We start from the raw sequence: 23935 nt of genomic DNA, 5'->3' as shown, positions 1-23935 counted from the left end.
ACCTCTTGTTTCCTGGGGGGAAGAGTTGGAGCCTGTTGTTTTGTGCATGCATGCGCATGCGCGCACATGCGCACTCTTCTTTGCGGCTCCCAGTTTTTTCTTTTCTGAGGGAACCGGTTCCGAGTGGCTCTTTCACTGTTTCGGGTTGCCGGCCCTTGGCCTAAAGAATATCCACATTCTAAAAATTAGCCCAAGTGTTACCGGTAGGAGTCGCTTAACATTGCACAGAATTATGCAGGGGTCTTTGAGGGAAAGGAGGGAGAAAAAAAGTCAAGATGGCAGCTATGATCATTGGGTTGAAGCCATCACTCTCTTCTCCTGTGAATATCCCTGGTATCCTTTTTGATCTTGTGTCTCATTGGATGAATGACCATGTGACCTGGATGGGGCTGTCAATTAGTAATCAGGGTCAGAATCTTAGGGTGGGTAGCCTCCACATTATCCCCATTTTAGCCTATTCCTAAGGTTAATTTTTTAAAATCTGTTTTCTCCCTGAACAGGACAGAACATTTACAAATCCTATGAAAGCAATGTGTAGAATCAGCACTCGCCTTAAGTTTTTAAACTATTTCTGCACTAAAGATACCAGTTCAAATCCTACTTGTTTTTTTTCCAGCCATCCTCTGTCACAGGGATTTCCCCCTCGCCCACAGGAGCTGATGAAGTTGGGCTCTGAGGTTTCACTAATTTATTATCTGGTAGAAAGTTCAGGGCAGATGTTTGGCTTCTATAAAAGATTTTTGAAAGTTTAAGCCAACGTTTCAAGATCTATTCGTAGGGTCCAGCAAGCAGAGATTCTGCCAGCGTCGTGGATCAGAAGTTATTGATGGAAATGGACTCTCTCATCTGCATGCAGAGCACTTCATCAATGTAAAGTGTATTTGCTTTGACTTCAATCTCTTCCTCCAGAGAGAGCTGCCGGCGGTGTAGGCCTTTCAGTTCTATTTCAGCCTGAGCCAATGTGTCCTTCAGCCTACGGGAGAAACAGAAGGAAAAAAAGGTGAAGGCTACTACTTTCAAGAATTTGGCAAGCCTCTCCATGGCTTTAAGTCAAACAAATCACAACAATCTTCTGATTGTATGCTCTGGTCTGGCCCTGCTTCCATGTTAGTATGCCATAAAAGGTGGATGTCCAAAGAAAGTAGGTTTAGTTCCAAAGAGATTCTGGTTGGCACTAAATCATCTCCTGCAGGGAAGTAGCTCCTTGGATTTCCTGTAACCTTGACTCTGCAGGCACAGAGTCTTTACTATTTGCCTTGCTCTGTTATCTGGGATTCTTTTGATCTACAGCCTCCAAGGAAGTAGATAGCTTCTGTCTCAGTTGCCTTTTGCTACCTGTTGGTTGGATCCCTGCCCTCCCAGCTTGTAGGGAAAGCAGGCAGGAGGTGACCATGTGGATATGAACAATTGTTAATGCCTTATTGGAGAAGAGTTTGCTTTTAGCAACCTTGAAAGAAGTTGTAGTATGCCCGGACTTCTGGTTTGCCGACACAGCCGCCATGAATGTCTGGAAGGCGAGCTCCGTCTTCCGTGCCCAGTTTCGCTTTGCTGGGGGACCTTGGAAAGGGTTGAAAGTCGCCCTGTAGGGGCAACCAGCAAGGAGAGGATCCCCGTTGGATAGCGGGAGGGCAGCACCCTTTCTGCTTGATCCAGGGCAGCCTTCCAAACTAGCAGACGAAAAACTGGCCACAGCAATATGGCTCGTCACTAGGCTACAGACAGCTGAAGTCACACTTAACCACCAGGCAATTTTAAAGCAGCACGGATGAGACTGGGTGAGATCTATCTATCTTAAATCCTAACTATTTTATTACCTGCAAAACCTGCTTAAAGTACTTTCCCCCCTGTGGAGAGGGAAGGGAGATTTTATCCCTCCCTCTAGAAACAGCGGCAACTGACTATCCAGGGAGCTTAAAACATTGAAAGAATAACTTGATCCTAATTGGAATTCTATTTTTTAAAGTTAAAGATAAACAGTTCGGGACAACTACCGTAGTTTCCGGCGTATAAGACTACTTTTTAACCCATGAAAATCTTCTCAAAAGTCAGGGGTCGTCTTATACGCCGGGTGCTGAAAATTTAGGGACAGGGCTGGCTGGAAAACCTGCAGCGGATCTCCCATTTAGTCTGCGCAGGGAAAGCGGGACCAATTGGAGAAGAAGCTGCAGTCTGTGATTTTTTACAGGCTGGGGTCTGGGCGTCTTTCTTTCTAAAGTTGAAGAGCAGCTGTAGTATATCCCAACTTGAAAGGTAGGTGGGGAAGGCAGCAGCCAGAGCAGCGGCTTAGCTCTAAGGACACATCTGACTCAGTAACTGGGCGGGCTGGCTGGAAAACCTGGAGCGGATCTCCCATTTGGTCTTTTTTTTTTAAAATCCCATTTATATCCTGCCCTTCTCCGAAGACTCAGGGTGGCTTACAATTTAAAGCACAAATCAATGTGCTTAGCAATAGCCTTCATTCTGTGTATATGCCTGTTTATTAGGGCTTTCACCCCCCCCAAGCAGCATTATTACAAAGTCAGCTTATTGCCCCCAACAATCTGGGTCCTCATTTTACCTACCTTGGAAGGATGGAAAGCTGAGTCAACCTTGAGCCTGGTGGGATGAGAACCTGCACTAATTGCAGGCAGCTGGTTTTACTTAAGGCTCTGCGCAGGGAAAGCTTTAGAGTGAATTAGGAAAAGTGAAAAAGTGAATTAGGAAAATAGGGAACGGTTGCTGGAATTGGGTATGTGTAGTTTAACGAAGAGAAGGGTGAGGGGTGACATGATAGCAGGGATCCAATATCTCAGGGGCTGCCAAAAAGAAGAGGGAGCCAAGCTATTCTCCAAAGCACCTGAAAGCAGGACAAGAAGCAATGGATGGAAACTAGTCAAGGAGAGAAGCAACCTAGAACTAAGGAGAAACTTCCTGACAGTTAGAACAATTAACCAGTGGAACAACCTGCCTCCAGAAGTGGTGAATGCTCCAACACTGGAAGTTTTTAAGAAGAGACTGGACAGCCATTTGTCTGAAATGGTGTAGGGTTTCCTGCCTTAGCAGGGGGTTGGACTAGATGACCTCCAAGGTCCCCTCCAACAACTACTACTACTACTTCTTCTTCTTCTTCTTCTTCTTATTATTATTATTATTATTATTATTATTATTATTATTATTATTATTATTATTATTATTATAGTTTAATCCACTTGCACTGTTTTATGTTTACATGTTTGATGACAAACAGCCTTATGTTTATAAGTGACAGTTTTCCTACTAAGCACCTGCATGTCATAAGCATTTGAATTAAAATTACCATATTAAAATCAAATCTGATGTTTTTTAATTTTTATTTGGTGTGCGTTGGAAGAGGGGTAGTCTTATACGGCGAGTATAGCCCAAACCCTATAATTTAACAGGAAATGTAGGGGGTCGTCTTATACGCCCAGTCGTCTTATACGCCGGAAAAAACGGTACGTCGAGATGGAAAAACAGGGATGATTTGTTAGTCCTCTCACAAAAATGGCAACCGGATGGTTTTTTCTACGTCAAACAATCTACATAACAACACAAACTCAAAAGCACAGAAGACGATTTGGCAAAGAAAGAAAGCCAGAACAAAATTGGGGTTTTGACTTACTCATTAGAATTTAAATAGAATATACTCAAATGGATAAAACTTGTATTTTGAACACTAGATACTTTTATGAGATGAGATAAAGAAAACTTTGGTCATTTATAACTTAGAAGTATAAATATTAATAGTTAAATTTGAACATTGATTTGCTTATAAAGATTAAATGTAAAGGTAATTAAGATATATATAAGCTAAAATTAATCGATGAATGTAATATTTTTTTTATTTAATGGTAATAATAAGAATTATTAGCTTAAGCACGAGATAGTAGATATTAAAGACAGGAAGTATTAAAGGTTGAAATAGGAGGAATTTTGGTTACTAAATTTAAGATATCTGTAAATTACCAGAAAATAAGAGTATTATATTGTATAAATAATTAATTGATGTAAGATGGTGAGAACCCAAATAGATAAGATGTGTATTTTGAACCTTAGATTGTGATGAATTACATGTAATAAAGGGAATTGGGATTATTTAAAACTCAGAAATTATAAATATCAAACATTAAATATAAATATTAATGGGAAACTAAAAATTGGGAAAAATCAACCAGGACATTGATTGTCTAAAAAGATTGAATGTTAAAACAACTAAGATATGTCTAAACTAAAAAATATTGATAAATGTAAGCAAGTTATTTTTTATTTAATCAATATAATAAGAATTGTATTAATTTAAATATCAGACAATAAATACTAAGGGGAAAAGAGAGGAAATATTTACTGTAAAAGTTTGAGATCTGTACTAAAGATATTTGTATGTTATTGAACTATTGACCAACTCAGCCGCCACGTTGCTTTTCAAATATTTAAATGTAAAACTAGAAAACCAATACAATTTTCTTTTAAAAAGAAGAAGTTGTAGTATGCCCCCTGAAGAGGGAATTTGTGGAACCATTAGTATTAGAGAACAACCAACCAGTCAAGACCTTCCCTAAAAAAAGAACTGGTGATGGACCAACTTCACAGCACCTAGAGAAATCAGATTATCAGGATTCAGGCCAAGAGATGACACTGGTCACACTCTTAAATGATCTGTGTTGTAACTTGGATAAATGTACCCCTCCTGGTCTTAATAGACTTTGTGATGGCTTTTGATACTATCAGCCATGGTACGCTTTTTTGGACCATCTGCAAGAGTAGGAACTGTTATTTCATAATGGTTTCACTCCTTCCTTAGTGGGTAGTCTCTGTGTTGAGAAGGAAGACAGGTTGGCCTAGTAGCCTATGGTTTATGAGATGCTGGAGTTGGTCCTATCGGCCCTGCTTTTTAACAACTTTATGAAGCTACCGGGACAGGTCACCCAAAGGTTTGATGTACTCAGTTGTACATTGCCACTCTGAGCTGGGGAGTGGGAGGGAGAGAAATACTTTTTCCTGCTGTCCAGAAGCTATCTAGATCTGAATGGGAAAGAACAGCCTGAAGTTGAATCCTGGCAATTTGTTGTCAATACATGAGGTGCCCTGTTGTCATCAAATTCCTGTGATAGTCAAGTTCACAATTTAGGGGTGTTTCTAGACTTGGCTTTCTACTCCGTAACTAGAAAGGGAAACATGGCAGCAATAAATCATAACCTTATCATAACCTGTAATGCACTCTATCAGCCTGCATCTTTTATGTCTTGATGCCCAGGCACCTTTAGGACCAGCTACTCCCATTATCGTTAACTCTTAACAGGAAGAAACTATTGCAAATCCCTCACTTTTGAGAGGTTTGCAGGCATGGTGGCACTGCTTTTTTTACTGCAAACACTATTAATACATTAATGTATGGTTTACTTGAACACTGTTTACAGAACTAAACCAAGTGTCTTGGTTGCTGTTTAGTGAGGTTAGATACCTAGCAGTTGCAAATGTATGTACAAACACTGGTTAATTTGTTATTTAATGGGTTTGCATATCCATCTTACTTAATGTTCGAAATATGTGCAAGCCCAGAAAATGGTTAATTAAATAACCAAATTAAGCATATTCCATGAATGTAGTCACAAGCTACAAACTAGCCAACCACATTTTAATCTAGCACTGTGAAACCAAGAAATGGTTGTATTTACACAGCTTAGTCTGGCTACCAAATGGATCCCATCAATACACTGAATGATAAACCAATCCATAGGCTAGGTTTGCGCAATAGGCTAAGCCACAAATATCTACTTTAACTTTACCCAAGCTTGGCCTATTGTACAAATGCACTTGCAAAATCTTTACCCAACATCGCTAAGCTTCTAATATGAACACAGCTTTAGGATAATCAGTCTGCTCGTGTATATCATTGTATTCCTGCTTGCCAGAATGGCAGGCAAATGCCTCCCAACTCAGCTGCTAGAAGCACCTGCTCAGTCTCAATTGGTCTCATTTGGATTGCTGAGATTCCTATTAGCATTGCTTGTGTATCATAAGTTTCCATTTAGAGCCAGAACTAGAAGCCTAGGGAGAAAAATCATTCCCTAGGACTTAGAATGCTATGCACTTTCCCAGAGTTTAATTCTGGGAAATCAAAACTCCCTCCGTTTAAATTCTTTGTCCATAGAAGAGCCACCAACTGCTCTGATCTCCCCCATGAAGCAGCCCCACCTTCACGTCTACTAGAGAGAAGTTAGCCCACAAATCCATTGAAATCTTTGACCAAAAGGGGGAGAATTGGGTCTAAAATTAAGACAAATGATGGACCAATCAAAGGATCGATCACAAAATGAAATGAAACAATCCATTGCACGTACAGGTTTTGCAGAACAGGGATCTCACACTGTTTCCTGCTCCTCCCTCACCCCAGAAAGTTACTAACTTCCTGGGACAACCCCAGATTTGACGAAGGCTCTGTGGCTTCTCGGTTGTACTTGCCTCTGGATATTATGGCAGATTTCCTGCACTTCACTCATGAGTCGATACTGCACCATGTCTCGGCAAAGCTCTACATTTGGACGGTGAGTCCGGGTATCCAAGCGAGTTTGGGCCACCTTGGCTGGCCCCTCCTTATCCAGGATAGCCTTCTTCAGAGCATCAATATTTTTTGTCTGAGAGTTGATCTCCTCCATCACCTTCAAATACAGACAGAACAAAGAGAGGAACACATTTCGGCTGTGTTCATAGCACACAATTAGATCCCTTGAAGGTCTAATGGCTGTCTTTATAAGAATAAGAAGCCTGGTTCATTTTAAGTCTTGGCTTTATTCTTTTTAAACTGTTTAGTTAGTTCTTCCCTCTCTTTATGCCCCATCCCAAAGTTCGGTACCCCTCCAATATTTACCTTTGCCAAGTGAATTTCTAATTTGTTCTTGGCATCCTTGGTTTCCTTCACCCTATTCTGGAATGCAATGTTTACTGTCCTGTTTTGCTTGCGCATGTCACTTGCAGTCTGGGACAAAATGCTGTCAATCAAGGCTCTGAGGGCCAGGGAATTGTTTCGCTGTTTGTCGGCTTTTTCAACATTTGTGTTGGAGAAATCCATCCATTGTTCAGGGCTCACTGAGCTGTCCAAAAAACAAGAGAAAAAAATGGACTCCCACATGCAACCCTATGTATTCAGTGTCCAGAGAAAGGATGGGAATCGTTGTGAAATGTTCAAATCTTTGAGGGAAGAATCACAATCAAGAATGTCCATAGGGTGGGTGTATTACAATCACAAGATGGTGGTCACGACCATGCAATCAAAGTCCTGTCATCAAATAATACAATACCAAGTATTCTGGGCGTTAGTTATGGCTCTATGAGGCAATAAGGGAAAAAAGATAGATTGGTGGAATATTTCTGAAGAAACATCTTGGATGAAAAGCGAAACATCTTTAAGGAAAAACAAAGAAAGTCCAGTTGCCTTTTGAAAAAGCATCTTTGGGACAATCATGATTTGGATGACTGAGAATATCCATACACATTGACATTGGTGGAGCATGAACCCAAATGAGCTTCCCTCGTGCTATTCTCATCTGTGGCACCATCAACTGCCCAGGTCCTTCCCAAGTTTGGCCTTTGTTGAAATGAACCATGGTTACAAAAGAGCCCCCGTGTCCCAATGACAGGTTTTCCTGGTTCTCCCACTCAGTTCCCCATATGACACTTACTTTTCCTCAACCTTCACAACATTTTGGGCATATCCAATATCAGTGGAGTTGTTGGTCAGATTGGAGCAATAGTTGTCAATTGTCAAGGCTGTGAATTTATCCTTTAGATCCTGTTCAAGATTGTATTTGGCCGTGCGATTAAGCCTGAAAGAGGAAAAAGCCTTTGGGAAGAGAATAAATAAAAAGCTGTCCAGCCATACAGTTCTAAAATGCAGATTACACATGTATCAAAGGACTCGGTATAGCACAGTTGATATATTAGAGCAGTATTATGCATGCTACAAACTCTATGGAACAGAACATCAGATTTACAAAGAAGCCTTCTTATTCCTTCATGATTTTTGCTGTAGAATGAAGAAACCAGCTCATAGTCCTCCTGTATGTGTCTGTAAGAGAAGGGCAGGCAGAGTTGGAGGGCAGAGTTAAATGCATCATCAGTTTAGAGTCCTTGCATTGCCACAAGACACCCAAGTCCAGTCCTCCCTTGAATTCCATTGGACCTTATCTAGCACCAATTTAATGCTGGCAGTTAGTTGACCAGATTCTTGTGTATAAAGGTAAATGTAAAGGTTCCCCTGCACATGCGTGCTAGTCGTTTCCGACTCTAGAGGCCGGTGCTCATCTCCGTTTCAAAGCCGAAGAGCCAGCGCTTGTCCGAGGACGTCTCCGTGGTCATGTGGCCGGCATGACTAGACGCCAAAGGCGCACGGAGCGCTGTTACCTTCCCACCGTAGTGGTCCCTATTTTTCTACTTGCATTTTTACGTGCTTTCAAACTGCTAGGTTGGCAGAAGCTGGGACAAGTAACAGGCGCTCACTCTGTTACGCGGCACTCGGGATTCGACCCGCCAAACTGCCGACCTTCTGATCGACAAGCTCAACGTCCTAACCCACTGAGCCACCACGTCCCTTCTTCTTGTGTATAGGCTTCAATAAATTATTTATGCTGCAAGGTTATAAATCATGCTGTTTCTTTGCGTCTGACATTGTCAAATGCACAATCCACCCAATGTCATTGTCTGGAAATTAGTGAAGACTTTGTTCAATTGTACCTGAGAAGTTTTACATGCAGAATAGTTGCTGTTCCATTGAGTTATAGTCTTAACACCCAAGACTACATACCTATCCCACTATACTCTGTGGGATTAACAGCTTTAGTTCATACTGCATCACACTTTAGGTTCTTCCCTGTTGCCCATATCATCTCCAGAATTTCCACAGCTTTCTGTTTTTCTTTTCTTTTCAGCCTTTTCCTTTTCCTATACCTGAGTTGCTCATCCGTTTGCTCCAGAGTACGTTCAAGCAAAGCAACAACTCCCTGGAAGACCTCAACTTCCTTGATCAGCTCCCGTTCCACTTCATCATGGACCAAGTCAATACCAACCCGCCTTTCCCTGAAACAAAAACAAAAATTCTTTTCAGGGTTTTGACACAACAGGAAATCCTGACTCTGTGGGTATATTAATGTTTGCCCAATAATCAAGCACGTCTGATTTTTTTTTCCCCCCCCTCCATTTTATTGTTGTCAGCTGCCATGGTGAAATGGGTGGCAAATAAATTTCACAAATAAATAATATAACAATAAATAAAGGTCCATAGACAGAAAAATAATTTTAAAAATCTCAACCACTAGAGCTTACCTCTCACCATTTGTGAATTTATTATATTTTTATATCACTATACTTCCCAAGGATTCACAGCTGTGCACAACTAGAACTTACACTCTCTGAGTTTCTTCTTCAGCACCTTCACCATTATACTAAACTGGTTCTTTGCCCCAATTGTGTTTACTGAATAGTCTTCAGAGGCCATTCTAGCTGATCTTGAAAAAAACCCATACTTAATTTTACCCTAAATACTGTAGGTCGGATCTGGTTAGTACGTACAATGGAGACTAGCAAAAAATCTTAAAACAATAGGTTAAACTGTAAAGTTTTAAAAATCCCGGAGGGAAACAATGGCAGACATGGAAAATAACACAATTGTGTTAATCTTGCTATTAGAAGCTGAACACAATTGGAGGAAAACTTATACAGGTGGTTCTCAAATATGATGTTCCTTCAATATGTGGATTTTAATCTGGAGAATTCTCAGCAGTAGCTAAGAAGGCTGGGAAATATCTAGGAGTTCATATATCTGGAGGTTACTTAGATGGAAAAAACCAATCCTATATTCTTCTGCAAGATTTTCCAATGTCAAAACCCTCCCAAAATGTAAAACGTTACAATGTCCTTTGTAACTATTATTATTATTGTTGTTGTTAAATTTATTTGCCACCCATCTCACAGATTGACGTGATTCTGTTCCCTTCAAGGTAGATTGTTACTCAGATAAAACTTCTATACTTTTCTGTCACAGAGGTACTCTTAATTAGCTTTTTATCCCAGCCCCATGAAGAAGTTGATCAAGAGACAATTCAGAAGTAATTCCTCAAGTGTGACAAACATGAAATAGTAAAATTGGTACCAGATGGAGAGTATTTCTAGTTAAAAATGCATATATAGACAAAAGATGTCCATTTTAGAGAAAAGGCCTAATGTAGGTGCATCCTCTAAGAAGCAGAGAAGAAACCTGAAGAGGATAGGATAATAAAATATAATAAATAACTAAATCTTAATTAATAAATATCAGTATAATTACAGGCAGTCAGTTCTTCACCCGTTTCTTTTCAAGGTAGAGACTGGGACTCTTGAGAATGATCTTCAGCCCCAGAATCCCTAAAATAAGAGTCAGCTACTCTTTCTGCAAAATTAAACTATCTTGCAAGCTCCTACGCCTTTTCATTTGCAGCATCCATAATTCCACACAAAATGTCACCCAAGCCTTCTTTAGGCTTACTTTTTCATTAGTATGGACTCGTAAAGTAGAGCACACTGAATAACTGCAGTGATTCACTTAACAACTGCGCCAATAAAGGCCCTAAAATGGGGCACAACTCATTTAACATCTGTCTTGCTTAGTAAAAGAAATGTTGGGCATAAGTCAAGGACTGCCTGTCATATGAACCCAACTTATCAGACCAGCTTAGGATTTCATATATATGGTGCAAACCTAGTATGTTGTGCAAACATAATATATGGATTCATATATTAAGGCATATACCTTAATTGAAGTCCAACATCTGCCTTAATACTTATGTATTGGTTACAACAGTTCTTTAATACTTAGAAAGGGCTTTGCCAGCTCTACCTAGCTAGACCAGAGGTTAGGCCAAGATCTTCTACATACAAAGCAAATGTCCCACTGCTTAGCTGTAGAACAAACACACCATAGGAGCAGTGGTGGGATTCAGCCGATTCGCACCACTTTGGAAGAACCAGTAGCTAATTTTTTGTTGCCCAGGTCCAGAACGGACTTTCGGAAGCAGCATCCACACAGAGAACCGGTTGTTCACATATTTGAATCCCACCACTACATAGGAGACATAACAGTAGGAAGGTACATTAGAGAGATCATTTCCTCCAATTCTCTACTCGGTGCAGAAATCCACTACTTCAGGTTCCCCACAGATGGCGAGCTAAGCTTTGTTTAAACATGTCCAGTGTAGAAGTCCAACATTTCCTAAGGCAGTCTGTTCCATTGCCAATTCTTGTCATTAGGAAATTTTATTTGATGTCCAATTGAAATATACTACAGGCAGTCTTTGACTTATAACCGCAGTTGAGCTCCAAATTTCTATGAACTAAGCAAGACAGTTTTTAAGTGAATTTTGCCCCATTTTACGACCTTTCTTGCCACACTTGCTAAGTGAATCACTGCAGTTGTTAATTTAGTAATATGGTTATTAAGTGAATCTGGCTTCCCCGTTGACTTTGCTTGTCAGAAGGTCCCGAAATTTGATCACATGACCCCAGGACACTGCAATGGTCATAAATACTTGCCGGTTGTCAAGTGGCCAAATTTTGATCCTATGATCATGGGGATGCTGCAATGGTCGTAAGTTTGAAAAACAGTCATAAGTCACTTTTTTCCAGTGCCATTCTAACTTTGAATGGTCGCTAAATGAATTATTGAAAGTCAAGGACTACCTGTGTCATTTATCAATAGGAAGAGTTAGAAGTGTATTTAGGGGTCACCGTATTTAAGCCCTACTGCAGGATCTACTAGAGCATCTCTGACATGACCATGCAGTCTCTGATGTAGAGGAGAACTCTCCACTTCATATGGCAGCCAGGTCCACTGGTTAATAATGTAGAGTTCAGGAAGTTAATTTAAACCTACTGTTTGTCCTGTAACAAGGAATAACTCCAACAAGTCCTCTCCTTCTCCTTCCTTAGAGAGGGCTGTAAAGCACTGTGAAGTGGTATAGAAGTCTACGTGCTATTGCTATTGTGCGTGACAGCCCTTCAGAAACTTGAAGATCACCACTCTCTTTTCTAGACTAAATATTTGCACGTCTCCAGTTATTTCTCATAACATTTTTTCCTGCCAGCTACTATGAGTGACTCAAGACCTTTTCTCCCAGCTAACCAGTCATGATGACATTACAGTGTTTTTCTTAATCCAGACAAGTTTATCCCACCTGCCTCCAGCAAGTAGAAACTGAAGTAGCCTCTCAAGTCCAAAAATAAATAATCCTCTCACCGATTTAAGAGACACTCCTGAGCAGTGAAAAGTGGTTCTTTGCAGCCCTCCAGAGCTTTTTCCAGCCTTGTTTTGAATGACAAAAGCACTTCAGTCTCCTTCACAATCTGGTCAAGTTTGTCATCCAACTGCTGCTTCCAGAATTTTATCTCCTCAAGTCTCTGTTCTGCAGAAGTGAGAATACTCAATCACCCCAAGGTAGAGGAAAGCAGCATCCAGGTCCAACAGCAGCTCAGGGCTTCATCCAAAAGGAGAATTTGATGATCACCCATAACAGACAATGTGGATGAAGCTCAAGTGAATGATGCCATCAATTCAAGGGCTGAGTTCACACAGTATTGAATTAAGCCATTTTCTGGGGTTGCGCAATATATTGAACCATAACCTACCGTAGTCAAAAAGTCTGGGTTTGCATTGCATGATGAGACACAAAATTCTAAAACTATAAACTGTATATTTTACGAATGTAGTTGTTACATCTTTACCTTACCTGCTTAGGCATCTTGGGTGGACATGTTAATCTCCATACATTGCAAGGGGTAATTGCTATATCTGCACATTTATCTCACAGCGCAGTATTTAAATTGGTTTAGAAGAGTGATGGACAACCAGAATCCTGCATGCACTTCCCCAAACCCATTTTTGCAGCCCAACAGTGTATTGCTAAAATGTGTTGACTAAATGGTACCCTCCAGCAGAATAATATAGTCTTTTTAAAAATGGACACTGTCAAATGGGCACGTTAACATATGTTTTTCCAGTTTAAACAACCTCCAACCCCTTCCTTTCCAGGGACAAAAAATTCATCCTTGCATCATTGTCATGGGACAACTACACATGCCTTCTGCGGCTCTTAAATGTTGGAAACAGGATGAAGAAACAAACACACGTTAATGTGACAGACACACCCCACAGATCAGGTCCCTTCAGCAGGCGTGGACAACCTCAGCTGGCATGCAGCCTCCGAGACTCCCTTTGAGGGTCCCTGGATCCCACAGCCATTCTAGTGTGGACAAGGCCAGATCTTTTTAATGATTTGTTTAAAAGATTTCTATGGCCACCCATCTGAAACAATTCTGGGTAGCCCACAACAGTAAAACCAGTAAAAATTAAAACTGAAACATAAAACAATCAAACTACAACAAGAACTTTGCAGCTTAATCATCCCCTGAGGATGTCGCATAGCAAGCTCCAATTACTCTCCTTCCAGACTTTCTATTTTGGAGAGAGGTTGTATGGTTCACAGGCAAAACTGATACCTTGTCTTACAGAAATTTACCATCCCCTTTGAAAGCTTCCAGTATCAAGCCAATTTCCCCATCTTGTTTTTTAATGCTTAAGATATCTGTTTTGCCCCTCAACCCCTCTGAAATAGGGTTCTTTTTTGGTCCATCCACTCCTGTACATAAAGATATCATTGCCCCATCTCCTGCACTCCTTACCCAGCAATTCCTTACCCTTTGAATTGAACTTATGAACAGTCCACACACTTACAGCTATAGCAGCATCCCCATACAAGCAATCAAAAAGTGGGCACTTGGCAACTGATATGTATTTACAACGGTTGCAGCAACCCAAGGTCATGTGATTGCCATCTGCAACCTTCCTCCCTGGCTTCCAACAAGCAAAGTCAATGGGCCCATCATAGTCACTTAATGACCGCATGATTCGCTTAACAATTGCAATGATTCACTGTGGCACAAAAGAATCATAAAATCAGGCTTCCGGATGGCAAGGTGTCGCCGGAGGCAGCCATTCTTAGGCTGTCAGCCCTGCGGCTCCGTAGAGCCGCCGAAAACAGCGTGATCAGCTGTTTCGGCGGCTCGGAAGCCCCCTCCTCGGGAGAAGAGGAGGGGGTGAGTGCTCAGGTAGGGGTAGAGCTCTCCGGGGCCGCCAGAACTTAAAGTTTTGGCAGCTGAAGGATTGAGCCCCCCCGAAGCCTGGGTATGCTCCGGACTGCGAGGCGCTTCTGCTCTGGGTTTTTTGGAGCAGAACAAGGTGTCCGCAACCATCCCTGCTAGCAAGAAAGAATTTTGGAGAACTTGGATGCAGGCAGAGCGATGCAGGAGATTCAGGTGAAAGTGGACTTTTGATCTTTAACTCAATGGATTTTGCTGAGCTAAAGTGAAAGTGCGTAGCAGACAATAGTGGGTGAAAATGGCGGCTACATCTTTGAAAGTTTTTAGAAGTGCCGGGGTTTCTCCGGTGCAGCAGTCTTCGTTGCGAGCTTTATTGCCCCCTGCACCCGTACCTGCATCAGCCCTCACAGTTAAAGATTTGCAGAATGTGATGCAAGAGATTATGGAAAAGCAATTGCAACAATTAGTTGAGATAATGGATGAAAAGATCATAGAGAAATTCACAGAACTAAGGGCAGACATCTTATCTGCATTTCAAGGCATGGCAATATGTATTGAGCGTTTGGACGAAAGAGTGGAGGATCTCAGTCAAAATAATACTAGATTAGAAGTAAAAATGACAGAAACTGAAAATGTGGTGGAAAAAATTGATTGTGATATGACCTTGGTACAGTATCATCAGATGGAGTTTGCCATGAGAATCAGAGGCTTAAAAGAAGATCCTAAAGAAAACCTGAAGAAAATAGTTTCTGAGGCTTTGGAAGGGGTGCTGGGGTGATCAGCAGATGAAATAATGGAAGATATATGTTAGAGATTAAACTTGATTTGGGTGACAATATTATATAATGGAGTAAAAGCACCTTTAAGGAGTTAAACGGCCTAAGGGTGTGGCTGTAATTATTCCACATAAAAGAGAGTTAGATGTTACATGTAGTTGCTCTTGTATATGTGTTTGATGTTAGTGTTTGGATACCTCTTGTTCTCTTGTTTGCTAACTTGATATTTATTCTCTCAAGAATCAACTGCTTGCTACAGTGTATATTGTTTTTGATATTGGTAAGCAGCTTTTGTATTTTGATACTATGTTTTTTATGGACTGACTTTTATGTGCATGATACTGGATTGATACTTGGACTATTTCTTACTGTGTTTCTTTTTGTTGTCTGAGTAAAAATAAGTTATAAAACTCGTGTTAGTGCATTACTGTTTGCCTAAAAGTCCCAGTACAACTTCCACTGTGTATTAATAATACTCTGTTAAACAAACCATTTTTTCAACAACATATTCTAACAATGGTTATGGGCCCAGATCCAGTGTGGTGCTGAGGACAGGCACAGTATTGTATTTATATTTCCTAACTGAGTTTTGAAATTCAGACAATGGCACAAGGACTATTCAATCCATTCTGCATTACCCGGCTTAATGGGTCAAACTACGTATCCTGGTCTACACAATGTAGTTTGCTATTACAAAATCAAGGTCTTTGGAAAATAGTCCATAATCCTCCTGATGTAACTGCCTGGGATCCAACTAATGAAGAAGATAACAAGAAGATTGTAGACTTCAATAAAGACAATGATAAGGCTTTATCTATTATTGGGCTAACATTAGGAGACCAACAGCTAGTCCATGTGCGTGGAGAAGAGTCTGCTGCTAAATGTTGGGCTAAGTTGAAAAAGATTTTTGTTCGGGACAGTGTTGGTGCTCATATAAATCTTACCAGAAAGCTATTTAGAGCTAGACTGGAAAAGAATGGCGATATGTTAGCTCACCTTAACTTTATAAAAGCAACTTTGTTGGAACTGCAAGAAAAAGAACTTATTTTCTCAGAGCTTCACCAGGTTTACATCATTTTATCATCATTGGATGAGAGCTACGATGCCTTTGTATCGTCCTTGGAGGTTTTGTCCAAAGAAGACCTAACTGTTTCTTCAATAACTGGAAGGTTGTTGGAAGAATCAAGATGTCGTATGGAGAGAAAACAGTTGAGAGAGCCATTGCAACAAGAAATAAAGAAGACTGAATCTGCTTATATTTTAAGGAAATGCTTTAATTGTGGGTTAAAGGGACATATTGCTAAGTTTTGTCAGAATAGTAATTGTCAGAGAAAGGAAAGCCATAGAAAGAATAAAAAGCTGATTAATGTAGCTGTAGCTAATAGAACTACTAATAACCACAATTGGTGGGTGGTAGATAGTGGAGCTACACACTGTATTTCAAAAATAAAAAGGGATTTTGAGAATATAAGGTCTAGTAAAAAATATATTTCTATGGCTAATGGCTGGAGAGTCAAGGTCTCTGGAGAGGGTAAGGTTTACTGTTCATTTTTAAAACAAAATTTGGAAATGCTATATGTTCCCAGATGTGATTATAATCTATTATCAGTTAAGGCATTATTGGAAGCAGGTTTTAAAGTTACTTTCCAAGGGGAGGAATGTCTTATTCAAAAGAATGAAGTGAACTTAATAGCTAATATGAAAGACGGTTTGTTTGTAATTAGCAATGATCCTATTATAATGGCTACTACTTGTACAAATCAAAAACCACATGATGAATGTATTCATTTATTACATAGAAGATTGAGTCATGTGAATTTTAATACACTAAAAAGAACTGTAGCTTTGTCTAATGGGTTTAAGTTAAAGGCTTGTAAGAAATATCTGCAGTGTAACGTATGTGGTAGAGAAAAGAGCAGGGCAGCACCAGCTAATAGGTTAGATGGATTTAAAACCACAACTCCATTAGAACTGGTATTTATGGATTTGATAGGTCCTATGAAACCCAGTTTAGGGGGTGCTTGCTACATATTAAATATTCTAGACCATTATAGCAGATATGGGTTCTGTTATCTCCTTACGTCAAAAACTGAAACTATACAAACAATATCTAATTGGCTCAAGTTTGTACAAAGGAAAACTCAGTTAAATGTAAAAACCATAATAACAGACAATGGAACTGAGTTTGTTAATAAACAGTTCAATGAGCTGTTAGTTTCAGAGGGAATAGAGCATAGACGTACAGCTCCTTATAGACCTCAGCATAATGCATTTGTTGAACGGAGGGGCCAAACATTGCAAGCTATGATTAGATCTATGATTGAAGATTCTGGTTTACCTGATAGCTTATGGGGAGAAGCAGCAAAATGTGCTAATCATATTTTAAACAATGTGGTTAGTTCAGCTACAGGTAAAATTCCTTATACCTTATGGTATAAGAGAAAACCAAATCTTAGTTATATTCACACATTTGGGACACCTGATTGGGTACATATTCCAAGTTCAATAAGAAATAAAGGAGAACATAGAGCTAAACAATTATTTTTTGTTGGCTATGAGTTAAACCATAAGTCTTATCGGTTCTGGGAGAAAGGTACTAAAAACATTTATTGTAGTTCTAGCGCTGTTTTTCAAGAACAGTCAGGCTGGGAAAGGGTAGAAGATATTGTATATATTCCTCAACAAGATTTAACTAACTCCTCAAATGAAAGTGATAAAGAAGAGGAGGAACCTGCTAGAGAGATCAAACAAGAACCACTGATAGTGGAGACAGGAGAGGAAGAAGATAATAATGTAAATGTACCTATAAGTCCAATAATTCTCAGAAGGTCTAACAGGGAAAGACGACAGCCTGATCGTTTTGAGGCAGGTTTAATTTGTCAAATAGACATTGAACCTTCTAATGTTGAAGAAATAAAAATGTATCCTGAGAATGAAAGAAAGAATTGGAAAGTAGCTATGGATAAAGAAATAAAATCTTTGCAAGATCTTAATGTTTATCAAGAGGTTAAAATACCTAAAACAGAAAAGTTAATTGGATGTAAATGGGTTTTTAAACTGAAAGAAAGTGTTACAGGAGAGGTAATACATAAAGCAAGATTAGTTGCTCAAGGATTTGCACAGAATAATAGTGATTATGATGAAGTATTTTCCCCAACGTTAAGAGCTTCCACTCTTAGGGCTGCTTTAGTTTGGGCAGCAAATAAGAATTATAGTATAAAACATGTAGATATTGAAACTGCTTATTTGCATGCAACATTAAACCATGATATATATATGAAAGTTCCATCAGGAATAGAAAGTAAGGTAGGGTACTGTTGGAAACTGAATAAGAGTTTGTATGGTTTAAAACAGTCAGGTTATGAGTGGAATAGATGTTTAGTAAAAGAGTTAAATAGTTTGGGATTTAAAGCTAGTATTGCAGATCCTTGTTTATTTATAAAACAGCAAAATAGTGAATTATCATTGTTATTATTATTCACTGATGATATTGCTATTATAGCAAAAGATGAAACAGAAACTGAAAGAATAATTTCAGGGTTAAAAAGAAAATTTAGAGTAAAAGATCTAGGAGCTATTAGTCATTATCTAGGGCTGGATATTGTCAGGACTAGTAAAGGATTTAAACTGTCTCAAGCTAAGAAAATTAATGGTTTGCTGAAACGTTATAATATGGAAAACTGTAAACCAGTAAAAACACCTATGGTTCAAGGTTTTGAGAGTTCAGCAGATAACAGCAATGTCTTTGATAAAAAGATATATCAATCATTAATAGGCAGCTTGATGTATTTATGTAACTGGTCAAGACCTGACATAGCATTTACAGTTAATCATTTAGCTAGATATTGTGAGAATCCTACAACCAGATGTTGGCAAGGTGCGAAAAGAGTTTTAAGATATTTGAAGCACACCATACATTATTCTCTATATCTAGAGCCAACAAAGGAATTGGAACTAAAAGCATTTGCAGATGCTAGTTTTGCATCTGATACTGTAACCAGGAAATCCACTTCAGGATTGGTTGTATTATTGGGAAACGCTTTAGTAGGATGGAGGTCTAACAGACAGAAGCATATAAGCTTATCAACAACTGAATCCGAATTTTCTTGTTTATCTTTATTATGTACTGAGCTATTGGTATGGAAACAATTATTGTTTGATATGGGTTTAAATTGTAATGAACCAATAAAAGTGTATGAAGACAATCAAGCAGCTATAAAATTAGCAACTAATGCTGCAGTGAAAACTAGATCAAAACATACGGATCTACGGTATCTAAATGTCAGACAATGTGTTAAAGATAATTTGATTAAACTGGAATATTGTGCAACTGAAGATAATATTGCTGACCAGTTTACTAAAGCTCAGGGTGCTATAAAGCATAAATCTGTTTGTGATATGTGTAATTTGAGATTGTAAAAATATATGTATAATATGCCACCCAAAAGGGGAGATTGTTAGAGATTAAACTTGATTTGGGTGACAATATTATATAATGGAGTAAAAGCACCTTTAAGGAGTTAAACGGCCTAAGGGTGTGGCTGTAATTATTCCACATAAAAGAGAGTTAGATGTTACATGTAGTTGCTCTTGTATATGTGTTTGATGTTAGTGTTTGGATACCTCTTGTTCTCTTGTTTGCTAACTTGATATTTATTCTCTCAAGAATCAACTGCTTGCTACAGTGTATATTGTTTTTGATATTGGTAAGCAGCTTTTGTATTTTGATACTATGTTTTTTATGGACTGACTTTTATGTGCATGATACTGGATTGATACTTGGACTATTTCTTACTGTGTTTCTTTTTGTTGTCTGAGTAAAAATAAGTTATAAAACTCGTGTTAGTGCATTACTGTTTGCCTAAAAGTCCCAGTACAACTTCCACTGTGTATTAATAATACTCTGTTAAACAAACCATTTTTTCAACAACATATTCTAACAATATAGATAAAATTTTCCGTGTTAATTCGTGGATTGCAAGACAAAGGAAATTACCCAGAGATGTGGTGGTTTATTTTACAAAGAGAGCGATTAGAAATGAGGTTATTCAAGCCTCCTACAATACTGAATTCTTGATTTTAAAAGAGATCCCTCCAAGAATCTTAAGTAGAAGGAAGAAATTTGCTTTTTTGGCACAAGAATTAAGACGACGTGATATCAAGTATAGATGGGAGATACCAGTGGGGACTGTAGTCAAGAAATTAAAAGACGCTTGCTCCTAGGGAGGAAAGCCATGGCAAATCTAGACAGCACACTAAAAAGCAGAGACATCACCCTGTCAACAAAAGTGCGTATAGTCAAGGCTATGGTCTTCCCAGTTGCAATGTATGGCACTGAAAGTTGGACCATAAGAAAGGCTGAGCGCCAAAGAATTGAGGCCTTTGAACTCTGGTGCTGGAGAAGACTCCTGCGAGTCCCTTGGACTGCAAGGCGATCAAACCGGTCAGTCCTAGAGGAGATCAACCCTGACTGCTCTTTAGAAGGCCAGATCCTGAAGCTAAAACTCAAATACTTTGGCCACCTAATGAGGAGGAAGGACTCACTGGAGAAGAGCCTAATGCTGGGAAAGATTGAGGGCAATAGAAGAAGGGGACGACAGAGAATGAGGTGGCTGGATGGAGTCACTGAAGCAGTAGGCGTGAGCTTAACTGGACTCCAGAAGATGGTAGAGGACAGGAAGGCCTGGAGGAACATTGTCCATAGGGTCGCGATGGGTCGGACACGACTTCGCAACTAACAACAACACCAGTGGGTATGGTGGTGACCTATGAAGGTATGAGACATCGTCTTACTACGGTGATTCAGGCATGTGATTTTTACAGTAATGTTTTAAAAGCAGCCCCCTTACCACTTTTGGAATCTACAAAGAAGAAAGGTGAGGGAGAGTCTCAACGATACAGAGAGAATTTACAAGGTGCTGAAGGAACAATGCAGACAGATGAGAAAGTTACAGGAGTGGATCAAGTTTCAGTATCATTGGAGGCCAGAAATTGGAGGAGGCGTGCTGCTTCTAGACGGATGAGACGAACTTGAAGATTTAGTTGTAGAACTGAAGGAAATAATAATGTAATAAGGATCATAAAAGGTGGTTTTAGAAGAGTAAACGGGAATTGAAATTGTTAAAAGGGTTAAATATTTGGGGATATATTTTTCACCCTCAAATGTAGAGTTATATAAAATAATTATGTTTTGTAATATTTTATGTTGTTTTAATTTTAAAATAATTATGAAAACTTAATTGGGAAGAATTGTAGTAATGCTTATTGAAATTTTGAAGGTCATGACTTGTTATTTGGTTGGTATGTATATCTATTGTGTGATAAGAAGGTGGATAATGTGTTTAAGGTATATATTTTAAAACACGCTCTGTTGCGAGTTTGGGAAAAAGTATAGATGCAAGCTAATTGGTAAGTTACTTTCAAGGGCAATAATGAAATACGTAATAGAAAATACAAAAATGATGTGATTACATATAAGAAAATTTTAAGTTTGGAAAGGAATGTATGGTATTTGAAGCTGCATAATATTTTAAGGGGTTTTAGTATGAAAAATTACAGACCAGGTGGAAAGATTAGAAAATTGATTTTTTAATGATTGATGTAAATTTGTTTTGTCTGTAATTGTTCTTATTGGGTATTTTTTATTGATATTACTGTCATGGATATCCGGATGTTGAATTTGATTACGGCAGTAAAATTTTTAGTAGGGCAATATTGGAAGAAGGCAGAACTGCCGATTATAGAAGAATGGATTGTAAGAGTTCTCAACTTGGAGGATATGGCAAAGATTTTAGTGTATTTGAAAGACTATTTGCAACAGAGAAATACTAAAGAGTGTTATCCAGCATTTGAATAATTATTGATGTGATATTTATACTGTTTGGAGTTAACTTATAAGAGTTAAAGTGTGATAGTTTTAATAGTTTATGATTGTTTGTATTCTTATACCCTGTACTTAGCTCTGGGAAGTTGGGGAGGGGGGAGGGGGGAGGGGTTGGGGAGGGTTGGGGAGTGGGAAGGGGGTGGGGTGGGGTTTGTTAAAAATAAAATGTATTGTAAAACTCTTTAATAAAAAAAAATAATCATAAAATCAGGCACAATTCATTTAACAATTGCCTTACCAAATTGGAAATTCTGGTTCCAAATATGGTGGTAGGTTGAAGACTACCTGTATTTTCTGGTTGTGTATACTACAATCACAAACAAACAAATTACCCACAAGATACTAACACCCCCCCCACACACACACACACCGGCAATAATGAAATTTAAAACAAAGCTTTGCATGTTGTACAAATACAGATCTTTAACTGACTTGGTTCAAGGATCTTATGCAAACCCAGCCACCCGCTTTCAAACTCATGTACACATGCGTCCATATAAATGCATTAAAAGCATCCATCACCTATTCTCTTGTTGACATCACTCTGAGTCTTCTGAGTGGTTCTCTCAATTTCATCTAGCAACCGCTGGCTCTCATCTACCAAGCGTTCCGAACGAGACCGCTGGGCCTCGGCACTACTGTATTGGACCTTGTTAGCAATGTGCCATTCGGGGGGCAGAAACCTAGGGGGTGCTTGTATCAACTTGGCCATTATGGCATCCAGAAGACCCTGGGAAGGGAACAGAAGTTAAGTGAACACTTGGAAATAAAACTGGAAAACAACAACAAAAGTTTAATAGCAGGGAGAATAAACAGAAGTTGATTTTTAAAAAGGTGTGTTCCCTAAAAAAACCCTAAAGGGTCTCCTTCCCCTTCAGCAAGAAGCAGTAAGGCTATAGTTTTATTTCAAAATTATTACAATGGAATGTATATCTTCACAATTCTCCATATCTGGGTATTTATTTCATTTCAATAGCTGTCCATCTCAACAAGTGACTCTGAGTGGTGAACAGTCTTAAAATACATTAAAACAATTCCAATCACAAATTTAAAGTACACAGTAGCTGAGGAAAATACCACAACCTACAATCATTAGCACAGCCAGAAGATAGGATTCTTCACACAGACAGGGTCCCAGCCCTGAGCACATTTAATGCTTCTTGATTTATACTGCTCAAAAAAATAAAGGGAACAGAAAATAAGACATCCTGCTGTTAAATACAGTACATTGTGTTGTTTAAGTGTTTCCTTTATTTTTTTGAGCAGTATATTTAAAATGCTGAACTAGGCCACCCTCTGAACATTTCATGTATTCCATTCATGCTGCTTTCTGCTCAGAAGGACATCCTCCAAGGATCAGCACTGAGAAAGATCATATAGTTTTACATAACCAAATAGCTCCGTGGATTCATCCAGAAAAGATGGCTACCCAGATCCAAAAGTCCTTGAATGCTAAAACAAATTGTTTTGCTCAGTTTCTTAAGTTATAGGAAACATTAAGAAGACAGAAATACATGAAAAGAAAATGAATATTTTAAAAAATATTTAAAATACTGTTTAAAAAAAACCATTTGGTCTAGCAGTTAAGGTACCAGGGTAGAAACTGGGAGACCATGAGTTCTAGTCCTACCTTAAGGCATGAAGGCTGGCTGGCTACTTTGGGCCAATCACTTTCTCAGCCCAATCCACCTCACAGGGTTGTTGTTGTGAGGAAAACAGGAGGAAGAAGGAATATTAGGTATGTTTGCAACCTTGAGTTATTTTTAAAAATGTATTCAGTCAGAGACATAAAAGCCTCACATCAGATTGAAGAGGAAGAAACTAACCCCTGGAAATAAGCTAGTAAGGGCAGGACACCACTGCCTTAAGCCAGAAATACAAGAACTGATAGACTTCCAATGCATTTTTCCCAAGTTCAGTACGGTAGCAGCTTCTTGCAAAATCCCCAGAAAGGAAGGGAACTGCTCCGAATCTTACGTGCATGAGGATCTTGTTATATATTCATTATCCCTATGATTTACAGAGCTGGCCGTCCCATGCAAGCCTGGCTACCCACTCTTTGGCGGTGCTCTCCACAGCAGCTCCTCCGTTCGCGAGTTCGAATTGGGGCGTAGGAAAGCGGAAAAGCAGGCACAACAAACCTGTTTCCATGGAAATA

At 39.1% G+C, this 23935-nt stretch overlaps 1 protein-coding gene across 1 annotated transcript; it reads right to left on the bottom strand.

Annotated features, from left to right (window-relative positions):
• Positions 1-659: 659 nt before the first annotated feature.
• TEKT1 (tektin 1) lies at positions 660-23843 on the bottom strand. The gene is made up of 8 exons (XM_081312671.1): positions 23755-23843; positions 22300-22507; positions 12260-12425; positions 8941-9069; positions 7677-7820; positions 6866-7088; positions 6460-6656; positions 660-973 (listed from the first exon to the last, which is right to left on the bottom strand). Exons 1-8 carry the CDS (start codon positions 23758-23760, stop codon positions 814-816), a joined length of 1233 nt encoding a protein of 410 aa, XP_081168797.1. The 5' UTR covers positions 23761-23843; the 3' UTR covers positions 660-813.
• Between the last annotated feature and the right edge of the window lie 92 nt (positions 23844-23935).

Source organism: Vipera berus (assembly GCF_964194415.1).
Source record: "Vipera berus genome assembly, chromosome: 1".
Lineage (NCBI taxonomy): Eukaryota > Metazoa > Chordata > Lepidosauria > Squamata > Viperidae > Vipera > Vipera berus.
The sequence above is the reverse complement of the archived record's forward strand: the minus strand, read 5'-3'. Positions and strand labels throughout refer to the sequence as shown.